Source organism: Balaenoptera ricei, chromosome 15 (genome assembly GCF_028023285.1).
Source record: "Balaenoptera ricei isolate mBalRic1 chromosome 15, mBalRic1.hap2, whole genome shotgun sequence".
Classification (NCBI taxonomy): domain Eukaryota; kingdom Metazoa; phylum Chordata; class Mammalia; order Artiodactyla; family Balaenopteridae; genus Balaenoptera; species Balaenoptera ricei.
Window position 1 is genome coordinate 74998537 of NC_082653.1, and position 22373 is coordinate 75020909.

Consider the following 22373-nt stretch of genomic DNA (forward strand, 5'->3'; position numbering starts at 1 on the left):
TACTCTTTGTTGCAGTGCACGGGCTTCTCATTGCGGTGGCTTCTCTTGTTGTGCAGCACGGGCTCTAGGCGCACAGGCTTCAGTAGTTGTGGCACGCAGGCTCAGTAGTTGTGGCTTGCGGGCTCTAGAGCGCAGGCTCAGTAGCTGTGGCGCACGGGCTTAGTTGCTCTGCGGCATGTAGGATCTTCCCGGACCAGGGCTCGAACCCGTGTCCCCTGCATTGGCAGGTGCGTTCTTAACCACTGCGCCACCAGGGAAGCCCTCAGTTTTTGTTTTAATTTGATCTAACTGGAGTATAACACAACTTTCTTCTATAGATTTTAGGAACTGCTTTAACTAATTTTAAACAGACTTTAAAGTCTCCAAAACCATCCCATCGAGCAGGCTCCCTACAGACACAGTGAAACCCAGAATGTGAATTTTTGATAATTTGAAATAAAATCTAATGACATTTCTTTTTTAGTAACCTCATAGTGCTTTTCTTTGTCCTTAACAATCTGAACATTAGTAGGCTATAGATAAAAGGTAAATGTACTAAAATTAGTTATATCTGTTGATCAAAAGATATGAAGAAATCAGAAAGGAAAGCCATAAAGTGGATGAAAATATTTCTAATACAATTATAACAGCATTCTTACAGCCAGAATATATAAAGAATTTGAAAAACCCAGTAGTAAAAAGACAGCTATCCCAATAAAGAAATGTTCAAAACATTTGAACAAGTACTTCACAAAAGTAGAGATCAAAATGGCCAAAAGCATACTCAACTTCATCAGTAAATGGGCAAATACAAAATAGGACAGTGCAGGAATGGCTAAAGTTTAAAAGACTAAGCTGGAACTCTGATCCACTGCAGGTAGAAGTATGGTGAAATGACTTTGGAAACCAATTTAGCAGTATCTGCACATTCTGTGATCCAGCATTTCCACTCTTAGGAACATTCAAGAAACATCTGTCGGGAGTCAGGTACAGTAGCAGTCATAGCAATGCTATTTTGTAAGAGACCCAAACTGGGGTAAAAAACCAACCAACCAACAACTTTCACTAATGTAAGTATTTTTATATACTGGAGTACTAAACAGCAGCAAAAATATATCTAAAGCTAAAGTCACCATCAAATTCAGTGAAAGAATTTCAGTGAAAGAAGCCAGACATAGAAGAATACATGTCATAATAGCATTTCATAAAATTCCCTAAAGCAGGAAGAACTAAACTCTAGTGTTACGAGAGATAACAGCATTTTATAATAACTAAAAACTGGAAATAATCCAGATGTCTATCAATGGGGGAACGGTTGAATAAATTATTGTCTATTTATATAATGGAATGTTAGATAACAAAGAAAATGAACAAATCTCAACATGCAGCAACATGGATGAACTTTATAAACACAGTGTTGTATGACAGAAGCAAGATGCAAAAAAGTATGTGGTTCCATGTATATAAATTTCAAACACAGGCAAAAATCTAAACTTTAATGTTGAAGTCAGGATGTTAGATAGCTTTGGGGTAAAGGCAATGGATGGTTACTGGGTGATGGATATTTTCTTTGTGTTAATCCCTTGGGCTGTCCATTCGTGTTTTATGTATGTTTCTCTTTGTATGATTTATTTCACAATTTGAAAAGGTTAAGCAACGAGAGATAGAGTCTGCCCTGGATTCATTCTGCTTGGGTTCATATCCCAGCTTTGCTGCTTTCCAACTGTGTAACTTTGGGAAATTCATTTAGCAGCACTAGGCCTCAATTTCGTATCTGTAATGTGAAGCTAATCAACCTATTTTGTAAGATTTGTTGCAAAGATGAGACAAATATTGGAATCTTTGCTAAGATGTTAAACACAACAACAGCTGGCACATAGTGAGGGCTGACTCATTGCTAACTCTTGCTATTGTTATTGTTGGTATTATTTCCAGTTTATTTGTTGAAAGGAATTTTAAACTCCCATTGGAATTACATTATATTTAGAAATCTATCATGGCTGTCCATGTAGCCTAGTTTTTTGTGGTCTCAGAAATATTTATGTTTTTCACTGTCCATGTTATTTCATAAATAATCATCAAGTATTTTATAGATGTATTTTAGAGTTGAAGTAGAATTTTCTTTGCCTTGCATTTTGTAATTGTACATATAGTATATATGTACCATACGTATGGCATATAATAGCTAATACTTAGTATGACTTACTGCTGCCAGCGTGGTTCTAAGCGTTATGTAGATGGACACTTTTAATCCTGTGTAAACTCCCATTTTGCACAGGTAGAAACTGAGACAGAGTTAAAGATGGCTAGTATGTGGTCTGGGATTCAGTCTGGCCTCAGAGTCCACATTCACCCCACTGCTCTATGCTAGGAAAGCTGCTCATTTTTCTATTTTTATTTGGTAACTGGCCAATTTTACTTAACCTGATTTTTAGTTGATTTTCCAAGAAGCCAGCTATATCATTTGCAAGTAATTGTTTTTTGTATACTGTCCACTTATTCTTGTTCTTGCCTTATTGCTTTGATTTTAACTTTCAGGGAAGTGTTTATAAAAATAATAGAGTGGACATTCCGCTGTTATTCTGATTAAACAGAAATGCCTCTATTTTTTACATCTCTAAGAATGACATGGACTATTGACTGGAGAGTGTTTTCTTTATGTTAAGGATGTGTTTTTTAATTTTTGAGTTTACCAAATGGTTTTTCAGTTGTTCATTCTGTTTTGTTTTAAAATCGAGGATGGGCTTTAAATGATATGAAATGTCTTTGTGTGTCTATAAGATGATTGTATAACTTTTCTGTGTTGAGCTATTAACGTGATGAATTGTATTAATATATAGTCTAATATTGAATCATCTTTGCATTTCTAGAATTTTTAACATAATGCTGAATTTCATTTGCTAAAATTTCTGTAAGATTAAGTACAAGTGAGATTGGCTTGCACTTCTCTACCATTTTTGTTAGGTTTTGGCATTGGATGAATTCTAGCTATGTGAAGGGAATCTGGAAGATTTCTATCTTTCCGTGCATTATACACTGCATTTTAAAAATAAGTTTTGAGTACATTTTCTGATATGGCTGCCTAATACTGTTCATCCCTTGGTTATCTTCAGACATGAGCAAAAGTAGAGAGATTGGCATTCTTTTTAATTGAAGTATAGTTGATGTACAATATTGTATGTTTCAGGTGTACAATATAGTGATTCACAAATTTTAAAGGTTTTACTCCATTTATAGTTATTATAAAATATTGACTATATTCCCTGTGTTGTACAAGATATCCTTGTAGCTTATTTTATACATAATAGTTTATACTTCTTAATCCCCTACCCCTATCTTGCCTCTCTCCCCTCCCCTCTCCCCATTGGTAACTACTAATTTGTTCTCTATATCTGAGTCTCTTTTTTGCTATATTCACTAGTTTGTTGTATTTTTTATATTCCACATATAAGTGATATCATACAGTATTTGTCTTTCTCTGTCTGACTTATTTCACTTAGCATAATGCCCTCCAAGTCCAACCATGTTGTTGCAAATGGCAAAATTTCATTCTTTTTTATGGCTGAGTAGTATTCCATTGTGTATATATATACCACATCTTTATCCGTTCATCTGTTGGTGGACATTTAGGTTGCTTTCATATCTTGGCAATTGTAAATAATGCTGCTGTGAATACTGGGGTGCATGTAGAGAGAGATTGGTATCATTTTGTTCACATCTTACTTCACTTTGTTTTTCTCTTGAGTATTTTGAGCCTTGCTACTTAAAGCATGGTTTGAGTTTTAGCAGCATGGATACTACCCAGAAACTTACTACAGATGGATGTAATCATGTGCACATAACTACAGGTGTCATATCATCTTTGCCATATTCTATTGGTTATAGGCAAGTCACAGGTTCTGCCCCCACTCTTGTTGTAGATTTTAAACTATCATTAATCGTGTTGTTTTGAGATGTTTGAATAAGTCTTTGAACTTTTAGTAATTTGTCTAGGGTCCTGGAAGGGAGCTACAAAGTCAAAGGTATAAAGTTTTTAAAGGCTTGTATGACTGTTGTCTAGTGGCTTTTCAGAAAATCAGTACCTCTTTTGGTTACATGGTAAACAAATGGCAACGTTGACAGTTCATCAACGTGCCTTTTCTGCCAAGTAGAGATCATTAAATAATGAGGAAGCAGGAAAGAGGACACGAGTGATTAGAAATTCTTACTGTAAATAACTTTGAGCAATTGATACCTGAAAGCCTGAAGTTTATGTGAATTAATTTTCACCAATGTAAAACTGTTTGGTCAATTTACTATTTCTAAATAAATGGAATTCAGTGTATTTGTTAAGAAACTTTTGGGTGTCTTATCTAGTGTTCGATACTGTAAGTGAGAGAAGAAAAATATACCAATATCTGTGCCTTTATAAGGCTTCTGGGAGTCTTATGACATTGTTTACATTTTTTTCATCTTTCTACAAAATGTAACTTCAATTTATAGAAGTTCATGCCAGGTTTCACCTATGGGTTTAAGAAATTTGAAAATCTTCCTGGGTGATAAAAACAAAGTTGTGTTTTCCTCTGTTTTAGCAACAACGTACTGTCTATAGGCTGACTCTAGTGAAAGCATGGAACGTGGATGAACTCCAGGCCTATGCCAGGCTGGTGTCCCTGGGGAACCCTGACTTCATCGAGGTGAAGGTAAGCCCCTGCCGGCTAGTGTTGGGCACGTTCACATTATGCTTTGTTGGCCACGGTGGAATTACAATCTTCTAAAATTCTGCAGGAGGTCCCGGATGTTTTATTTATTCAGTCAGAAATATTAATCAAGATTCCTGGCACTGTTCTAGGTATTGGAGATAACAGCAGTAAAGACTAAGCATTTGCTCTCACATATAAAAAGCTTATATTTTAGTGAGAGGTAGACTGTCAACAGAAAATGAATGTACTGCTCACTACATAGTAACTTTAATATGCTGAGAAATAAAATACTGTTATAGTGAGTAATTGGTTGGCTTTTAACTACACTTTTACTATGGAAAACTTCAAATATATACAGAAGTAGAGAGACTGATGTAATGAACCCCATCCATCCATTACCCAGCTTCAAAAATTACTAGCTCATGTTTCAACTGTACTCCTACCCATTTTCCTGCCCTTACCTGTGAAGCAAATCCCCACGTTATGCCATTCATCCATAACTGTTTTAGTATGTATTTCTAAAAGATATGTACTCACTTTAAACACTTATTCAGAATACTGTTCTTACTAAACAGTTCTAACAATAATCTCATATATTGGAACATATAAGGTTTCAACTTGACCAGTTATTTTAACAGTATTTTTTAAAATTGAAGTAGAGTTGATATACAATATTGTGTTAATTTCAGGTATACAGCGAAGTAATTCAGTTTTTTATATATATTTATTTATTTACACACACACACACACACACACACACACATATATATATATATATATAGTTTTTCAGGTTATTTTCCATTATAGGTTATTATAAGATGTTGAATATAGTTCCCTGTGCTATACAGTAAACCCTTGTTGTTTATTTTATGTACAGTAGTGTTTATCTGTTAATCCAATACTCCTGATTTATTCTTCTCCTCCTCCCTTTCCCCTTTGGTAACTGTAAGTTTGTTTTCTATGTCTGTGAGTCTGTTTCTATTTTGTATGTAGATTCATTTGTACTCATTTTTAGATTCCTCACATAAATGATATCATATAATATTTCCCTTTGTCTTTCTGACTTATTTCACTTAGCATGATAATCTCTAGGTCCATCCATGTTACTGCGAATGGTAATATTTCATTATTTTTTATGGCTGAGTAATATTCCATTGTGTATATATACCACATCTTCTTAAACCAATTGTCTAAAGTATTTTTTAATCTGGATCCAAATAAGGGTCAGAATTGGATTATTTCTCTCTTAAATTTCTTTTAATCTATTAGTTCCTCTTCCATGTGTTTTTTTTCCCCCTTGTAATTTATTTTGTTGGAAAAAATGGATCATTTATCCTGGTTAGTTCCCCATATCTATATTTTAGATTTTGGTGATTGCATGTTGCTCTGCCCCTTAGATTTCCCGTGGATTGGTAGTTAGATCAAAAGAAGATTGATCAGATTTGTGTGTGTGTGTGTGTGTGTGTGTGTGTGTATGTTTGCATTTCAAGATTATTTCATTGCTGGTAGTGTATGCTTCCAGCAGGAGCCATTTAATGTCTGGTTGTCACTGTCATGTTTTTACCAGTGTTTCTTTGGGATAGATACCTGTAAGTGGATTGGTGTGTCAGAGGGTAAATGCATATGCTGTTTTGCTAGATATTGTGGTTGGCTGCTTTAGATTTCAAAAGCAGGAAGGCTTTTCTGAGGAGATGACTCTTTTAAAAACTGATACCTGAATAGTAAGAAGCAGCACAATATGCAAAGGCTTGAGGTCAGAGCATTCTGGGCAGATGGCACAGCTGGTCCACAGAGGTCCTACATGATCTCCGTCGGGTAGTTGGAGTTGGCTGTGGTACAAGATGAATCAGAGTGGTGGGCTGGAGCCAGATTTTGTTAGGTGTTTCATGCATGGATAAGAGAATCAGATTTTATACTAAGTTTAATGATAAGCTTTTTTTAATACTAGGTGTGCTAGGAAAGGGTTTTAAACTGGAGAGTGATACGATCTGATTTATGATTTTGAAAGATCACCCTGCCGTTGCCATGAGTGGATTTTAGAGGGCAGTAGTAGAAGTAGGTAGACCGGTAACAAAACTTTTGCCAAGCAAGAGATGTGATGGCATGGGGAAGGTCATTGGAGAGGACTGGGTGCGTTTGTGATACAGTTTGGGAGTAGATCCAACAGAACTTGTTGTTAGATGACATGTAGGGTATGAAAGAACAAAAAGAATCAAGAATAGCACCTGGGTTTTGGGCTTAAGCAATCGTGTGGCTGTGGAACAGTTTGCTGAGATGGAAAAGACCAGTGGAGAAGGGAGGCAAATTCAGGGAGTAATTGCATGAGTTCTATGTTGACCTTAATACTTTGAGATAGCTTTTAAATAATCCAAGTGTAGGTTCAAAGTGTAGGTTCAAATAAGCCACAGGTTCTATAAGCCTGGCGTTCTGGGGATAAGACAGGCCTGGCAGTAATGATTTGGAAGTCATCAGCATGAGATGGTAGTTCAAGCTATAGAGTTTTAAGAGGCAGACAGCTTTCTTGGACAACTAAGAATACACAGAATGAGAGAAAGTGATCAGAAAATGAACCCAGTCTCTCAAAGCTCCACTCTTCAGTTTATGTTTATGAAGCTGGATGCACTCTGTCACATCAGAGCATATTTCAGTTTTACAGCCGTTTTTTAGTAAGTTCAGCGTTCTGCATTACTGTCCTCTGGAGGGATGGAGAGGTGAGAGGAGCAGATGAAATATTGCTGAGTGTGTAGCAGCCTCTAGTCAGGTCAAGACACTTTTCTTTTAAAATTGCTCTTAATTTCAAAAGGCTACTCTTGGCAAGAACTCTAATGATGCAGAGACACAAGCTACACTTTAAATATATTCATCAGCTTAAGGAAACCTTGCCAACATCAGAGATTAGTGGTGTTTTAATTTATGATTTAGCTATTAAAGAATGCTGCTTCAAATTATGCTGCAGTAAAACCTCTATTATTAACTTGGCTGGATCGCACTGTCACCTTTTTTTCTCCTTCTTTCTTTGCAGTCATGTTTCCTATAATGAAGAAGATATTTTGTAATCTGAAAATAATCAACCAAATTTTAAAGAAAGATGGCTACTTTGTAAACAGTGTAATTCTCTGATGGGCATTCTGTAGTTGGACAGACTATTAACATAACTAGGAAACAGATGAAGCTTCTGCTTATAGCTGAGATGTTATAATGACATAGTTTCCTTCAAACAAGATTTCCATTTTACTATTTTATCCCTGCATTTAACAAATATTTCTGAGCTGTCTTCATGTGCCAGGCCTCGTCAAAGCATCATAGGTACAAATTTTTTTTTCTAAATTTGGATATGCTGTTTGGGAAATGGATGTCTTATTGAACAAGGCAAAATCTACAGAAGTAAAATGAACTACATTGAGAGATTTTTTTTATTGAAAATCTTGGAGAAGTGTGTAATCTAATCACAATTTTAAATGTCTTATTTAAATTATAAAATATAAGGTAATAGACAACAGTTTGTGTGTATCAGGGGAAAGCATGTGATGATCATTTGTCTCTGGTAGGAGACCTGTAATATCAAGTACCTGGGCCTTTGAGGATTAGATCACATGGTTTATTAAATTCATCTCTCATTTGTCCAGCAAGTTAATGAAGTATCTTTCTCTTAAACTGAAGTAGGAAAAGGGATGTTTACAGAAAACAGTATACTATTAAGAAACAAAACGAGTTATAGAATAACTATTACTTGATCAAATTTTTAACAGTATATGTTTAGATACATTTATATAAGAAAAGTATGGAAGGATACATATCAAATCATTAACAGTGTACGATTTGGGAGAAGGGGAAGGAAAGGCTTGTTTTACTTTTCATATTTCTGTGTTGTGTGAATTGTTGCAGTGAGCATGCATTACTTTTATAATTCAAATGATTGAAATGAAATCAGTAAATGGAGAAGGCATGCTTTCCTGTTCAGTAGGATTAAACTATTTAATGTCTGAAAAGGCAGCTTTTTGTTGTTGTTGTCTTATTAATTAAAGTAAAATTTTCTAAAATGGAAGCGTTTTAAAAATAATAGTAATAAAGCCTCTCCAAAAAACATTTGGTAAGAGCTAGCAATATGGCAGCCTAAGATAACCTCAAATTCCTCCAAAAGTAAACACTTAGAAGTAAATGTTATGGTAAACGTACTTTTGAGAGACTAGTCAATCTGTCAGGTCTGTAAGGGAATTCCTTAGGGGCTGTAAAAAGGGAGATTGCCTGGTGGTACTCTGCAGCTCCAGTAGAGACAGGCTGTGGCAGAACACTAGGCCCTTTCACCTTTAGTGAAAGGACGAATTAGGAAAAAATTCACCCACTGACACTGTGGTACTTGGAGGCTTATCCCTTACCTATGCTTCTGGTAAAAAGAAAAAGTCTCCCAGGGCCTAACCCTGAAATGGGGTTGGTGTTAAAATTTAATAGTACCTCAAGGTCACATAAATGCCCTGAAGATGTGAAATTGATAATACAAAGTGACCCTGGGCTAGTGAAATACCTGAGGCTCTCGGATACCATTCATATCCTTTTCCTGGATTTCCTGGATGTGTGTGTGTGTATGTGGAGGGTTCAGGGGGGTCTCTCATAGTCTCAGGTGGGGAAGTTGTAAGCTTTGATACATTCCTAAAATGTATTCATTTAGCCTGGGACAGGTTACTTATCCTCCTTGAGCCTAAATTTCCTCGGTATTAGAATATCAATTTAATAGACTTGTTTTGAGAATTCAAGGGGGTAACATATGCCTGGATTCAGTAAATGTTTAGATCACTTTCCATCAAGCACATTATTTAAAAATGAATCAATAGAAGCTGTTTCTCTATTATATTGATTTTCTCTTTTCTTTCACTGCTAGTCTTGTAAAATATTTCTCTGTTCCATTCCCTGTAAATTAACATGTATTTTAGCTTCATTAGGCTTAAGTAGACCTATATTTGCTAGCCTGGGAAGCTTAACCATCGTTATTTGCTTACTTGTTTGTGAAAATGTGTTTCGTGTTGTAAACATCTGCCTTATTGAAAAGCTTTCATAACACAATCCATCTGTAAATGAAATAGCGTCTTTGTATTCTCTGCCTAGCACTGCACCTTGAGAAGAGTAAGTGCTCAGTAATTACTTGTTGTCAAATGATTTAAAACTCTCTTCGCATTAGCACCATGACTGTCTACAGAACTCAATCCTTGCAGAATGCATCTTGCAAAACAAATGTCTTAGCGTAGTCTCAATCTCTTTCTGCACACAAACGTAGGGAGTATTACCAGTTGTTCATGTATGTAGCAATACCTAACCAGTGATTATCAGTTGGTTCATAATCATTAAAGTGTAGAAAAATCTTGAAAAATATGAATTAAATTTTGTATTAGAAAAGAGTTCTGGAGTTTAATGTCATAGAGGAACACGTGACTTGCTCTTTAGAATAGATTGGTTGGGGGTACAGAGAAGAATAGGGTGTGGCCCCCGCCCTCTAAGAGCTCAGGATTTAGACACATCAAAGTTATGCCAGTTATCTGAGAAGAGAGTTGCACAGGGTATAATGAGATTGGGATTAGATGGGATTGGGGTTCCTGGCCGAAGATCAAAGAGATGGTGGAGAATTTAGCCAGGGAAAGACTGGATGCTGAGTGGGGCAGTCCAGTAAGAAGGCCTCAGGTGCTAGGCTGAGAAACGTGGGCTGGTTTTTTGGTGGGGGGGGACAGCTATTGAAGCATTTTTAAGATAAAGGAGTGACATGTATTGCTGCAAAAAGTTATGAAGACATTTCTCCTCCAACTATCAGGGACAAAAACAATCATACCAGGAGTCTTTGGACAACCAGTCAGTTTAATTAGAATATCAAGAGCCACAATACTGCTCTTCCCACAGACTTTGAATCCCCAGGTAAACTTTCTAAGCAGCCCGTGAAAAAGACCTGATGGCCCCCACGTCCTGGAGCAGAGTGGTCCATCCAGAAGTCACCAGTGTAATGGTGTGGCTTGTGCTTTTCACTACAAACAGGAAGATGCATAAGTGGTCCTGCTCTTCAGGAACTTTCTTTGAGTCTGCTTGTCACCTCTCAGTCTTTGGAATTCTGGAATGAGTGCTTTCAGTTGCCACATTATACCCATCTGTTTTCTTGAGGACATTGTTTTTCCAGAGTTGTGAGGAAAGAACTTGGTGCTGGTGGTAAACTGGGTGGGAGTGGAGGTGGTGCTGGCATGAAACGGTGGCGGACAGCTGTGATGTGAGGGGAAGCGAAACGTCTTTAGACTATTCAGGGGCAAGTGTGATGAGGAATCCAGTCTGGGCGGGTCATCAGTAGACCGGAGTGTGCGATGAAGTGAAGTAGCCCATGTAGAGGGGGGAGGACCGGAGGGAGGTGTTGAGGAGCCAGACTGAGGGAGGGCTCGGGGAGGCCATTCAGTGAGGCCGGTTTCTACCCATGGCAGGTCTGTCATGGCGCAGGCTCGGGCTCCGCAGTCGGCTCAGGAAGTTACCCATCCTCCCCACCTCCGAGGATTTTGTCTGGCTAAAATGAGAATTTTTACGTGAAAATGCTTTGTTAATGATAAAGCATCATGCGAACGTATAGAGAAGTATAATGTGAAGGCATGGTGATGACCTATGGCAATCATTCTCTCATTTCCTTTCCAAACCAAATCTCTCCTTAGCATTTCATGCTTTATTATTGCTGAATAATCGATATTAAAGTATTTTCCAAAGCCATTGTCATGAATATAAGATCTTACTTAGGGACTTCCCTGGTGATCCAGTGGGTAAGACTCCATGCTCCCAATGCAGGGGACCTGGGTTCCATCTCTGGTCGGGGAACTAGATCCCACATACCGCAACCAAGAAGCCCGCATGCCGCAACTAAGACCCAGCACAGCCAAAATAAATTAAAAACAAAAAAGATCTTACCTAAAACCTCTGCTTCAATGAACTAACATTTTAAATATTAAAAATAAATTCCTGGGGCTTCCCTGGTAGCGCAGTGGTTAAGAATCCGCCTGCCAATGCAGGGGACATGGGTTCGAACCCTATTCCGGGAAGATCCCACATGCCACGGAGCAACTAAGCCCGTGCGCCACAACTACTGAGCCTGTGCTCTAGAGCCCGCGAGCCGCGGCTGCTGAGCCCACGTGCCACAACTACTGAAGCCCACGTGCCTAGAGCCCGTGCTCCACAACAAGAGAAGCCACTGCGATGAGAAACGCACACAACGCAACAAAGAGTAGCCCCCGCTCACTGCAACTAGAGAAAACCTGCGCGCAGCAACAAAGACCCAACGCAGCCATAAATAAATAAATAAATAAGAAAAATGTTATTAAAAAATAAATTCCTTTGAATTAAGCAGTATCTACATGGTTGTTCATATATTTCGTCCCTCATAAACAGTATTTAAAGTGAAGTAAAGTTCATTTTTATGACTGATTTGACTTATGAATAAATCATTTTCATGTATTTGGGCAAGTTTAGTGCAATTTTACAGCCATGCTTTCTTAAAGATTTTTAAAACTATTATTTGCTTTTTTTAATTCAGCTAAAACCCAAATTCAGTTTAATGAATTCTGTAAATCAGTGGGCTAATAGAGAAGCTTCTCTTGATTATTGTAATTAGGCTGGGTCTCCTCTAGTTTATGTTCAGCAAAGGTCATCTCAGTGTAGTACACCAGTAAGTAGTCTTTGAACAGCCATCTGGAGTAGAGGGTTTTGCAGAACTCATCTGAGTTTTTGGCCCCCTCCCAGCTCTGCCATCTGTAGGGTCAGGGTCACTCTGCAGTGCGCATTGTGGGCTTTCCACTTAATGTCATTCTATCCCCTCCAGTCTGTGTGTGTGAGAGAGGGAGAGAGAGAGAGCACGAGTGAGAGAGAACCTCATTCTATTTTAGTTATTCCCTACTTAGTAGCAGCACATCTAGACTATTCGAGTCTTTTTTCAAGAAAGTTTGATTTCTTGGGTATTTAGAGAGCCTACAAAGTTACGATAGTCAGTATTGAAAATTAGTCATTAATCACTTATCACTATGTAACTTACCAAATGGAAAACTTAGTTATAAAACTTTTGTGTCTTACATGCCTGGGCTGTCAGGTAGAATTAAAAAGAGTTAAAAACCAATTTATCTTACTGCGTTTGTACTGAATGGGAATTTCTCTAGGGGTAGATACACGTATATACATGTAGATGTGTGTAAAGGTATATATATATACATATCTGTGTGTATATATATATATATATATATATATGTATATGTATTTCTACACATGTATTTTCATTTTGGCATGATTCTGTGTTTATACATATCCACATAAAAAATGCATTACAAAGTGATCTCCTTAGAATGATTCCAGAAGAATAATTTGAAAGGGATCCCTATCTGGCCCTTTACAGAATGTTTATCAACCTCAAATCTAAATTATACTAGAAAATAGGAGCTCATCTTATTTTCCCAGTCAGTAAATTACTCACTGAATTTTTTTGGGTGTCAGCTGTACCTCCATTATTGTACTAGGGGATTATAATCCCATGAGAATCGATCTGTTATGGTGCACAAATGAATCTGAATGGAAAGATATGTTATTAGTTCAGATACATTGTTGTGACTAGACAGTGTAGATGGTGATGTAGCACAAAGCACAAGTACCCAAGCATAAGGATTGTCAGAGTGTAAAGAGCACTGGCCTGGGAGCTCCACTGCTGTCTTTGTCACTCGCTGCTTGTATGAGCTTCCAAGCAAATTTTATCATCGTTGTACTGCTTTCTTCACTTTAAGATACGGATTGGCTTGGCTTGGATTGGATTGGTTGACCTGTAGAAGCCTTTCTGGCTGTGAAGCTCTTCCTCTGTGACATTTAAATAGGTCTGTAACTGTCCCTAACTGTTGTAATGTTTCCACAGGGTGTTACCTACTGTGGAGAGAGTTCGGCAAGCAGTCTTACCATGGCCAACGTGCCCTGGCACGAAGAAGTGGTGCGCTTTGTCTGTGAGTTGGTGGATCTGATTCCCGACTATGAAATTGCCTGTGAACACGAACATTCCAACTGCCTCCTGATAGCTCACAAGAAGGTAAGAACCACTCGAGTATGCATTCTTCCATCACCCTTGTCCTTCCTGCTCTCTTTTCTCTTTATTTTCCCCTCACCTTATTATAATGAATATCTGCTTGTTTGCTACCTTTCCTAAAACAAACATTAAGAAAGCCCCGAATTCAGTCTGTTGGACTCATAAACTGTCTTTTCTGTGTGAGATTGCTTTGTTTTCAGCCCTCACCCAGGCACCTGAAGTGCTTTCTGGCTTGTAATTGGTGTGTACTGAGAAACAAAACAAAACACCCTTGTAATAACCTCTAGTCCTTTCCTAGAGTGACAAGGGAAAGCGAAAATAGTAAACAACCCCCATATGAGTGTTTCTGACTGTCAGAAGAAATATTGAGGTGTTTATCAAATTTTAGATCACTTTGAATCTTGGCCTCTGCAGAAATATTTCTGGGATTTTGGTTTTCCTTTTTCCCTTTTAGTGTTTTTATTAGACAGAACGAGTGCCTGAATTTAATGTATTTTTTAAGTAAATAATGCCTAACAAAGGAAAAATTCAGTTTTTAGTAGAGGTAGACCATTAAAAAGAAAAAAACCCAATCAGAAGGCCAGTGTTAGAGTAGCAATCATAATGATATGTCCTTACTGAAATATTTATACAGAAATAATATAGTGTCTGGGATTTGATTCAAAATGATACGAAGTAAGAAGTATGTGGGTGTGTGGATGGGTTGAGGGTTGTTGAGGCTAGATGATGGATACACAGAGGTTTGTTTTACTCCTCTGCCTAGTTTCCTGTTCAAACTTTCCATTAAAAAGTGCTTTTTAAAAAAGTGGACATGGTTGAACCTTGAAAACATTATTCTGGATGAAAAATCGACACAAAAGGCTACATAATGTATGATTCCATCTATATGAAATGTCCAGAATAGATAAATCCTTAGAGACAGAATGTGGTTTAGTGGTTGTTGGAAATTGGGGGAAGAGCAGACTGGGAAGTGACTGCTAATAGGTATGGGATTTCTTTTTGGAGTGATGAAAATGTTCTGGAATTATTTAGTGGTGTTGGTTGCACAACTTTGTGACTATACTAAAAACCACTGAACTGTATGCTTTAAAAGGTTGAATTTTATGGTTTGTGAATTATATCACAATAAAGATAAATTAATACCAAAAAGGTAATAAAGAATGGGCTACCTTTTCTTATAAAAATGCTCTGTATGCAAGTAAAGTCAGGCTTAATTGAACACGAATCTCACTTTTTCCTCCCTCCACAACCTAAGTGGCTTCCTGAACAGCTTTTCAGGTTAATGATATTTAATAATATTAGAATCACTCAATTAAAATTTCACGTGGTCTAGTCTCAAACAGGAGGTTAAAAGGCCCTCATGCCTTGGTCCCAATTAGATTGTATATATCTGACCTAATGATCTGTCAGACTTAAATATTTAGACAGAAGAATATGTACTGGGAGCATTAAGGAACAAAGAAATAAAGGCTACCTAGTATTTGAAATGTTAATAAAGTAGCTGCAAAGACAATTAACTTACAAAGTAAATCTTAAAAATTAAAGCCAAAAAAATGGAATTTTATTTTCTAGCTTTTTATTCATTGTTACTTTTTAAGATAAGATAGTACCTTCAAAACAAATTATTTGATTGGATGGGCAGTGCTCTGGAAATAGTCCTGACAATGGTAGTAAAGTTCTCTCTTCTTCCATAAGGTCTTCACACCATAGCCAAAGATGTCTTTATAGAATGTAGATCTCTGCTGCTTAGGTGCCTTTGATTGACCTCCCGTTGCTTTTAGCATGAAAATCAAAATCCTTAATGTGGCCCCTGGGGTCCTATGTGATCAGTCTCTGTCTGCCTCTCCAGCTTCTTCTGGAACCCCTCTTCCTTCTCTTTCTGCACTTCTTTCATTTTCTCAGCCACAGTAGGTCTTATTTTCCCTCTGGTTAGGCTGGGAATTATATACTTTTTGTATTCTTTTAGTGGGTGCACTAGAAATTACTACATGCAAACTTGACTAATCAGTCTAGTGTTAAAATACTTTTACTCTCTAACTGTGCAAAGCAACGACTTTAGAACACAACCTCTGTTTTTCCCTTCCCAACTCATGCTGTCGTTGTGTATATTAATTATAAATGTGTGTAAGGACAGTATTGTTAATTGCTTTAAGTAGTCAGTATTTATTTAGATTTACCTGCATTTTAAACATGATTTTGTTCTCTGTTCCTTTTTGCATTTTTGAGCCTCCATCTGGGACTGTTTTCTTTCTGCCCGAAAAGCACCTTTTAAAATTTCCTTTAGTGGAGGTCTGCTGATGGCATACTCTCAGTTTTTGTCTGAAAATGTATATTTTAGCTGGGTATCAAATTCTACTTTAGCATTTGTTTCCTTTCAACACCATAAAGATATTCCCCTGTCTTTTAAATTCCACCGATGAAAAGTCAGCTGTTAGTTTGTTGCTTCTTTTAAGGTGATTTGTTGTTTTCTTCCCTCTGGTTTCTTTTTCTCTCCCTTTGGTTTTATGCTCTAATGTGTCTAGATGTGAACTTCTTTTTATTTTCCTTTTTGGGAATTCTTGGGCTTCATAAATTTGTGGGTTGATACTTTCCATCACTGGCTGAAGACTTCTTAGCTTTTATTTCATTAAATATTTCTTCTTCCCCAGTATTTTTCTTCTGGAACTCCAGTTAAACATGTGTTATTGTATTTTTTATTTCACTTGGACAGTTTCTTTTGATTTGTATTCCAAGTCACTAATTTTTGCTTCAGCTGTGTCTCACATGCTATTAAATGCCACACCAATTTTTAAATTTTGGATAGTGTGTTTCTCAGTTAAATAATTTCTGTTTGTTTTGTTTGTTTCAAATATGATATATCACACTGTATGCTTTCCAGTTCCCTGCTGAAATTTTCAAGCTTGGCTTTTATCTTCTTGAATACTGGATATACAGCTATTTCATTGTTTGTATCTGGTAACTCCAATATCTAAAATCTCTGTGGATTTGTTTCTGTTATCTGTTGTTTCTGTTGGTTCTCAGTTATGTTACTTTGTCTCCTTATGTACCTTATCTTATTGTGTTATGTACAATGTATGTAGAAAATTATTTATAGAAATAATATGAGGTTTAGGATTAGAATATCACTTCTGAGATTTGGAGACACGTTTTACCTCACTTTTTCCCTGTGGAAACTGATCAGATGGTGAAGAGACTTCCTTAAAGTCTCATAAAGTGGCTGAGCCAAATCTAGACCCACAGCCTTCTGCCCTCTAGTCCACTGGTCTTTCTTGTACCACAGGGCATCTTTTGATACCACTGACACCATTCAAAGGAGAGTTTAAAACTGGGAAATTTTATGTTAGAACAACACTTGACTTCAGTCTCTAAGATTTCTTCTCTCTTCCCAGTGTAAACATGGACATAGGGGAAATAAATGGCACCGTATCTCGTTCAGGCCAGTTTAGTTCTGTAAGTGTTTATTAGATACCTGCTGAGTTCTGACACCAAGCTGTGCAGTGAGGGCCACAGCACCTCAGCCATGAAGAATGTCAAGCACAGCCATGCATGAAAAATCCAGTTTCTCTGCATCCTAACCAGCATTTGGTATTGTCATTTTTTAGGTTAGCTGTTCTAACAGGTTTGTCATGATCTCAGTGGGTCTTAATTTGCATATCATGAACATGATCTATTTAGATCTTTGATTTCATTAATGAGCATTTTATAGTTTTTAGCATACAGGTCCGATACTTTGTTAGATTTATACCTAAGTATTTTTCTGTTTTAGCAATTATAAATGGTATTGCATTTTTAATTTCAGTTGTCACATGTTCATTGAATTCTGTAGAGATAGAATTAATTTTTGTATGTTGATCTTATATCCTGCAACCTTGCTGAATTCACTTATTATTTCTAGCAGGATTTTTTTAGTAGATTTCTTGGGGTGTTCTACACAGACCATTATATCTTCTACAGAACGGGGCAGTTTTGTTTCTTCCCTTCCAATTGGCATCCCTTTAATTTCCTTTACTTCATTACATTTACTAAGACTTTGAATACTTTATTGAATAAGAACAGTGATTTTGGACATTCTTATCTTTTTCCTATCTCAGGGGAAGAGCATTTAGCCTTTCACTGTTTAATTTTATGTTAGCTCTAGGTTTTTTGTACTTGCTCTTTTCCAAATTGAGGAAGTTTCCCTCTGTGTCTAGTGTTTTGAGGGGTTTTATTGTGAATGGGTGTTTATTCACAATAAAATTATTAAGTCAAATCCTTTTTCTCCATTGCTATGAACATGTGATTTTTCTTCTTTTACCCATTAATATGATGGATTACATGGATCTTTGAATATTGGACCATGCTTGTATCCCTGGAATAAACCCCTCTTAGTCATAGTATGTATTTCTTTTTTATATATTGCTGAATTCTTTTTGCTAATATTTTTAAAAAGATTTTTGCCTCTATGTTCATGAGGAATATAGGTCTGTAGTTTTCTTTTTTTATACTGTCTATGATTTTAGTATTAGGGTAATACTGGCCTCATAAAGCAGGTTGGGAAAGGTTTCCTCCTGTTTTCTAGGAGGGATTGTGTGGAATTGGTGTTAATTCTTCTTTATAAGTTTAGTAGAATTCTCCAGTGAAACTGGGCTTAGAAACATATTTTGGGGGGAGTTTTTAAATTATGAATTACATTTCTGTAATAGTTACAAGGCTATTTAGATTATCTTTCATCTTGGGTGAGATGTGGTAGTTTGTACTTTTCAAGGAATTGGTCCATTTTATCTAAGTTGTCAAGTTTATGTGAGTAAATTGTTCATAGTATTACTTTATTTTCCTTTCAGTGTCTGTACAACATCTTGTTTCATTCTGATTTGGTTGATTTGTGTCTTCTTTGTTTTGTTTTTGTTGGTTTATTCAGTTTGTTGATTTTATTGGTCTTTTCAAAGAACCATGTTTTGGGGACTTCCCTGGTGGTCCAGTGGTTAAGACTTCGCCTTCCAATGCAGGGGATGCAGGTTCAATCCCTGGTTGGGGAGCTAAGATCCCCCATGCCTCGTGGCCAAAAAACCAAAACATAAAACAGAAGCAATATTGTAACAAATTCAATAAAGACTTTAAAAATGGTCCACATCAAAAAAGAAAAATCTATAAAAAAAAAACAAAGAACTATCTTTTTGTTTCATAGGTTTTTCTCTATTTTTCAGATTTCAATTTCATCTGTTTCTGTGCTTCTCTTTATTATGCCCTTCTTTCTGTTTACTTTGGGTTTCTTTGCTTCTTGTTTCTTAAGATGGCTTTGATTATTGACTTTTCCTCTTTTCTAATGTAAACACTTAATGCTCTAAATGTTCTTCTTTGGCCCATGGATTACTTAGCAGTTTGTTGTTTAGTTTCCTAGTGTTTGGGTTTTTTTTTTTTTCCTGTTGTGTTTCTGTTATTGATTTCAAGTTTGATTCTCTTATAATCAGAGAACATACTCTCTATGATCTTGGTTCTTTTAAATTTTTTGAGGTTTTTTTTGTGGACTAGGATGTTGTCTATCTTGGTAAATGTTTTGTGTGCTCTTGCCAAGAATATACGTTGTGTTGTTGTTGGGTGAGTGTTCTGTGAATGTCTATTTCATCCTGTTGGTTGGTGGTGGTGTTGAGTTCTTCTGTATCTTTGCTGATTATCTGTATAGTTCTATCAGTTGAGTGAGAAGTGTTGAGGTCTTCAACTGTAAGTGTGGGTTTTTCTATGGCTCTTTTCAGTTCTGTCAGTTTTTGCTTTATATATTTGGCAACTGTGTTGTTTGGTGCATACTCATTTAGGATTTCTGTATCATCTTGGTGGATTTGACCTATTTTTCATTTATGTAATGTCCCTCTTTGTTCCTATAAATTTTCTTTGCCTTGGAGTGTATAATATCTGACAGTAATATAGCCACTTCTGCTTTGTTTTGATTGATGTTTACATTGTATATCTTTTCCATCTTTTTAATTTCAATCTACCTATATCATATATTTGAAGTGAGTCTCTTAGAGACAATATACAGTTGGCTGGTGCTTTTTTAATGTACCCTGCCAGTCTCTACAGGGTCTCCACTGAAACAATAGAGGGGGGTTGGGATGGCAGGATTCCCCACTGCATCTTCTCTGACACCTCCCCAGCAGTGGGAGGGGGAGGGTACAGCTCAGTACAGCTGGGCGAATGTGGAATTCTAGGATCCCCACTAGGTGTTTGCTGACTGGGGTGAGAATGAGGCCAGTTTTTCTCTTGGCCTAGGATGGTTATTATGTAAAAATTTTCTGTCTTGCTTGGCTGCCCTTTTCCTAGTCCTTTGGCTAAGGAGAGCAGGCTTTATTTGAGGCTTAATTTTTTTTTTTTTTAATTGTGAGTGCTCATTGGTGTTTCTAGATTGTGGACTTTAACCAGGCTTCTGAATTCTCGCACACAGTCCAGGATATATGAGCCAAAATTAAAACCCAGGGAACGTATCACTACGTTCCTTAGGTCCTGCAGTCCCTAGCCAACCTGCCTTCTTATCTCCACCTTTCAGAGCCTTCTTATGTTTGTTTTACATATAATATCTAGGGGTTTTAGCTGTAGAAATACATTTCTTGTACAGAACAGAAGACTTATGACTACACAGTTTTGACATTTATAGTTTTTTGTTTACTATCTCCCCAGTGAACAGTAATAACCAGTCCACTTGGCACTGTTTGTTATTATTAGATTATTTGCACGTAAACTCATTTTGTTTGCTTATGTTAAAAGTGTCACCCAGTATGGTTGCATGGCTACCTCTGTAGTGTTACTGGAAAGATTTTTCAGAAACTTATATGAAAAGATCTTTTCCTAATCCTAATCAGACCCCATCAAATCCCATTTAATAATTAGGCTTGCAATTTACAGATGAATGCCTTTTTAAGGGTAGTAAAAGCAGACTTATAACCAAAGGAAAAAGACGAAAACAAAATCCACAAAACATTTAGTCTACAAATCATTTAGTCTACAAATAATTGAGAATGGGCATTGACTATTCAACATCCTCATTGTTTTTGCTGCCAATTCCAAGTTTATTGTTTCTCTGCTGTATTTTTGAAACACATGCCATCTTACAGAGCATGCAAGAGAAAAACCTAAACATTTTATTTGGTTTTAATGGCCTTCACAATCAAGTCCTTTCAGTTTCATTTCATGCCCACTCCCTGGACCTTTACTAGGCATTGCCATGTTGTTTCTTTCCTCTGTGTATTTGCTGAAGGTATCTCTTCTGCTAGACCTGCGCTCCTTACCCCACGTCATCTGGTGAATTTATGCTTTTTAAAACTGTAAAACAAACCTCCTTGGGGACCGCTTCTTTCAGAGCTATATGCACATCTGTAAGGCGAAGTTAGGGTTCCTGGAGCACAAGGACTGTCATTCCCAGCACCTCCTAGAGTACCTGGTACATATTAGATTCTCAGTGTTTGTTTAGTGAATGAACAAGCTCTTCACCTTCATTTTCTTTCCTTATTCATTGTCTTACCTTCTGAAATCAGAGTCATTGTTCCATCTTCCTTGCTAATTTTGGTACCTACTTACCTTCTTCCTTATTTATTTACTCATTCATTTATTCGATGAATACTTACTGTTGAGTTTGCTATTTTATAGGTCATCAGCAACCTGCTAGTTGTTAAATCCAGTTGTTTTCTCATTCAGCGTACCTCTTTTTTTTCTGCAGCAGGAAACTGATGCCCATTCATGCTTTTGAAAGTCTCTCCTGCCTACTGTACTGTACTTTTTTAGTTCTAGTAAAGTTGGCTAGCAAAAATAAGAACATTGCCAGAAAGTGCAGCATTGGAAATCCCCAAACTGTGGCCTTTCTTTCTTTACCCATTTCAAAAATTTGAAATTCTCTCTGAACCAGGATAGCTCAAAATGTAAGTTGAATCATAAATGAATGAATGAATGAATGAATGAATAAATAAATAAATAAATTCTAGAGAGACCCCAAGCATGGGTTGACTATATTTAGATGACCTTTAAAGATCCTGCATTAAATTTGCAAGGTTTTCACAACATGAATTAGCCTCTGGAGAGTTTATTATAATTTGTATTACTCTATCCGTTCCCAGAATACTCTGTGGTCATTTGCAGTGCAGTGATCTTTTCATTGCCGTATGCTACACCACATGCAAAGCATTTCTGAATTCTAATAGTGGAGTATTTTTTTAATGGATGATTACTTTTTAATATCTCTATAGAACAGTTTTGTTATTTAGAAGTGATGTTCAGACTAAACAGAAACATAAAGGAGTTTCTGCTGTTGATGAGAAGTAGGTTTTTTAAGTGGGTGGAAGAGTAGATGGGAGTAGAAAGTTCAGTAAGCATCTCTGACTTTGAACAAAGGAAAGATAAAAAAGACTCACATTGAGATAAATAAGTCAGCATATTCCAGTTCCAAGGTTGAGCTAGAGGGACAGAGAGATGAGTACAGATAGTTGGTGAGAGGAGGGTCAACCTGTCTGTGTGATTTGGAGGGGCTGGCTGGGAGAAGGAGGTACAGTCAGCCTTCCACTTCTGGGTTTCCAGCCTAGCAGCCTAAATGTAACTGTGGTCCTGTCAGTCTGCAAACTAGTAAGACCATGATGAATCTGATATACTTTGGTCACTTTAGTTCAGAAATGTGAAGTCCTTTCTACATATTG

General features: G+C 36.9%; 1 protein-coding gene across 2 annotated transcripts in view; it reads left to right on the plus strand.

The window, feature by feature from the left end:
- LOC132349231 (S-adenosyl-L-methionine-dependent tRNA 4-demethylwyosine synthase TYW1) overlaps positions 1-22373 on the plus strand; it is a 206533-nt gene that overhangs the window by 117622 nt on the left and 66538 nt on the right. For both annotated transcript variants that reach the window (XM_059897473.1, XM_059897472.1), the window contains exons 14-15: positions 4551-4661; positions 13558-13725. In XM_059897473.1, coding sequence (XP_059753456.1) covers positions 4551-4661; positions 13558-13725 — 279 coding nt within the window. The remainder of the gene's footprint in view (positions 1-4550; positions 4662-13557; positions 13726-22373) is intronic.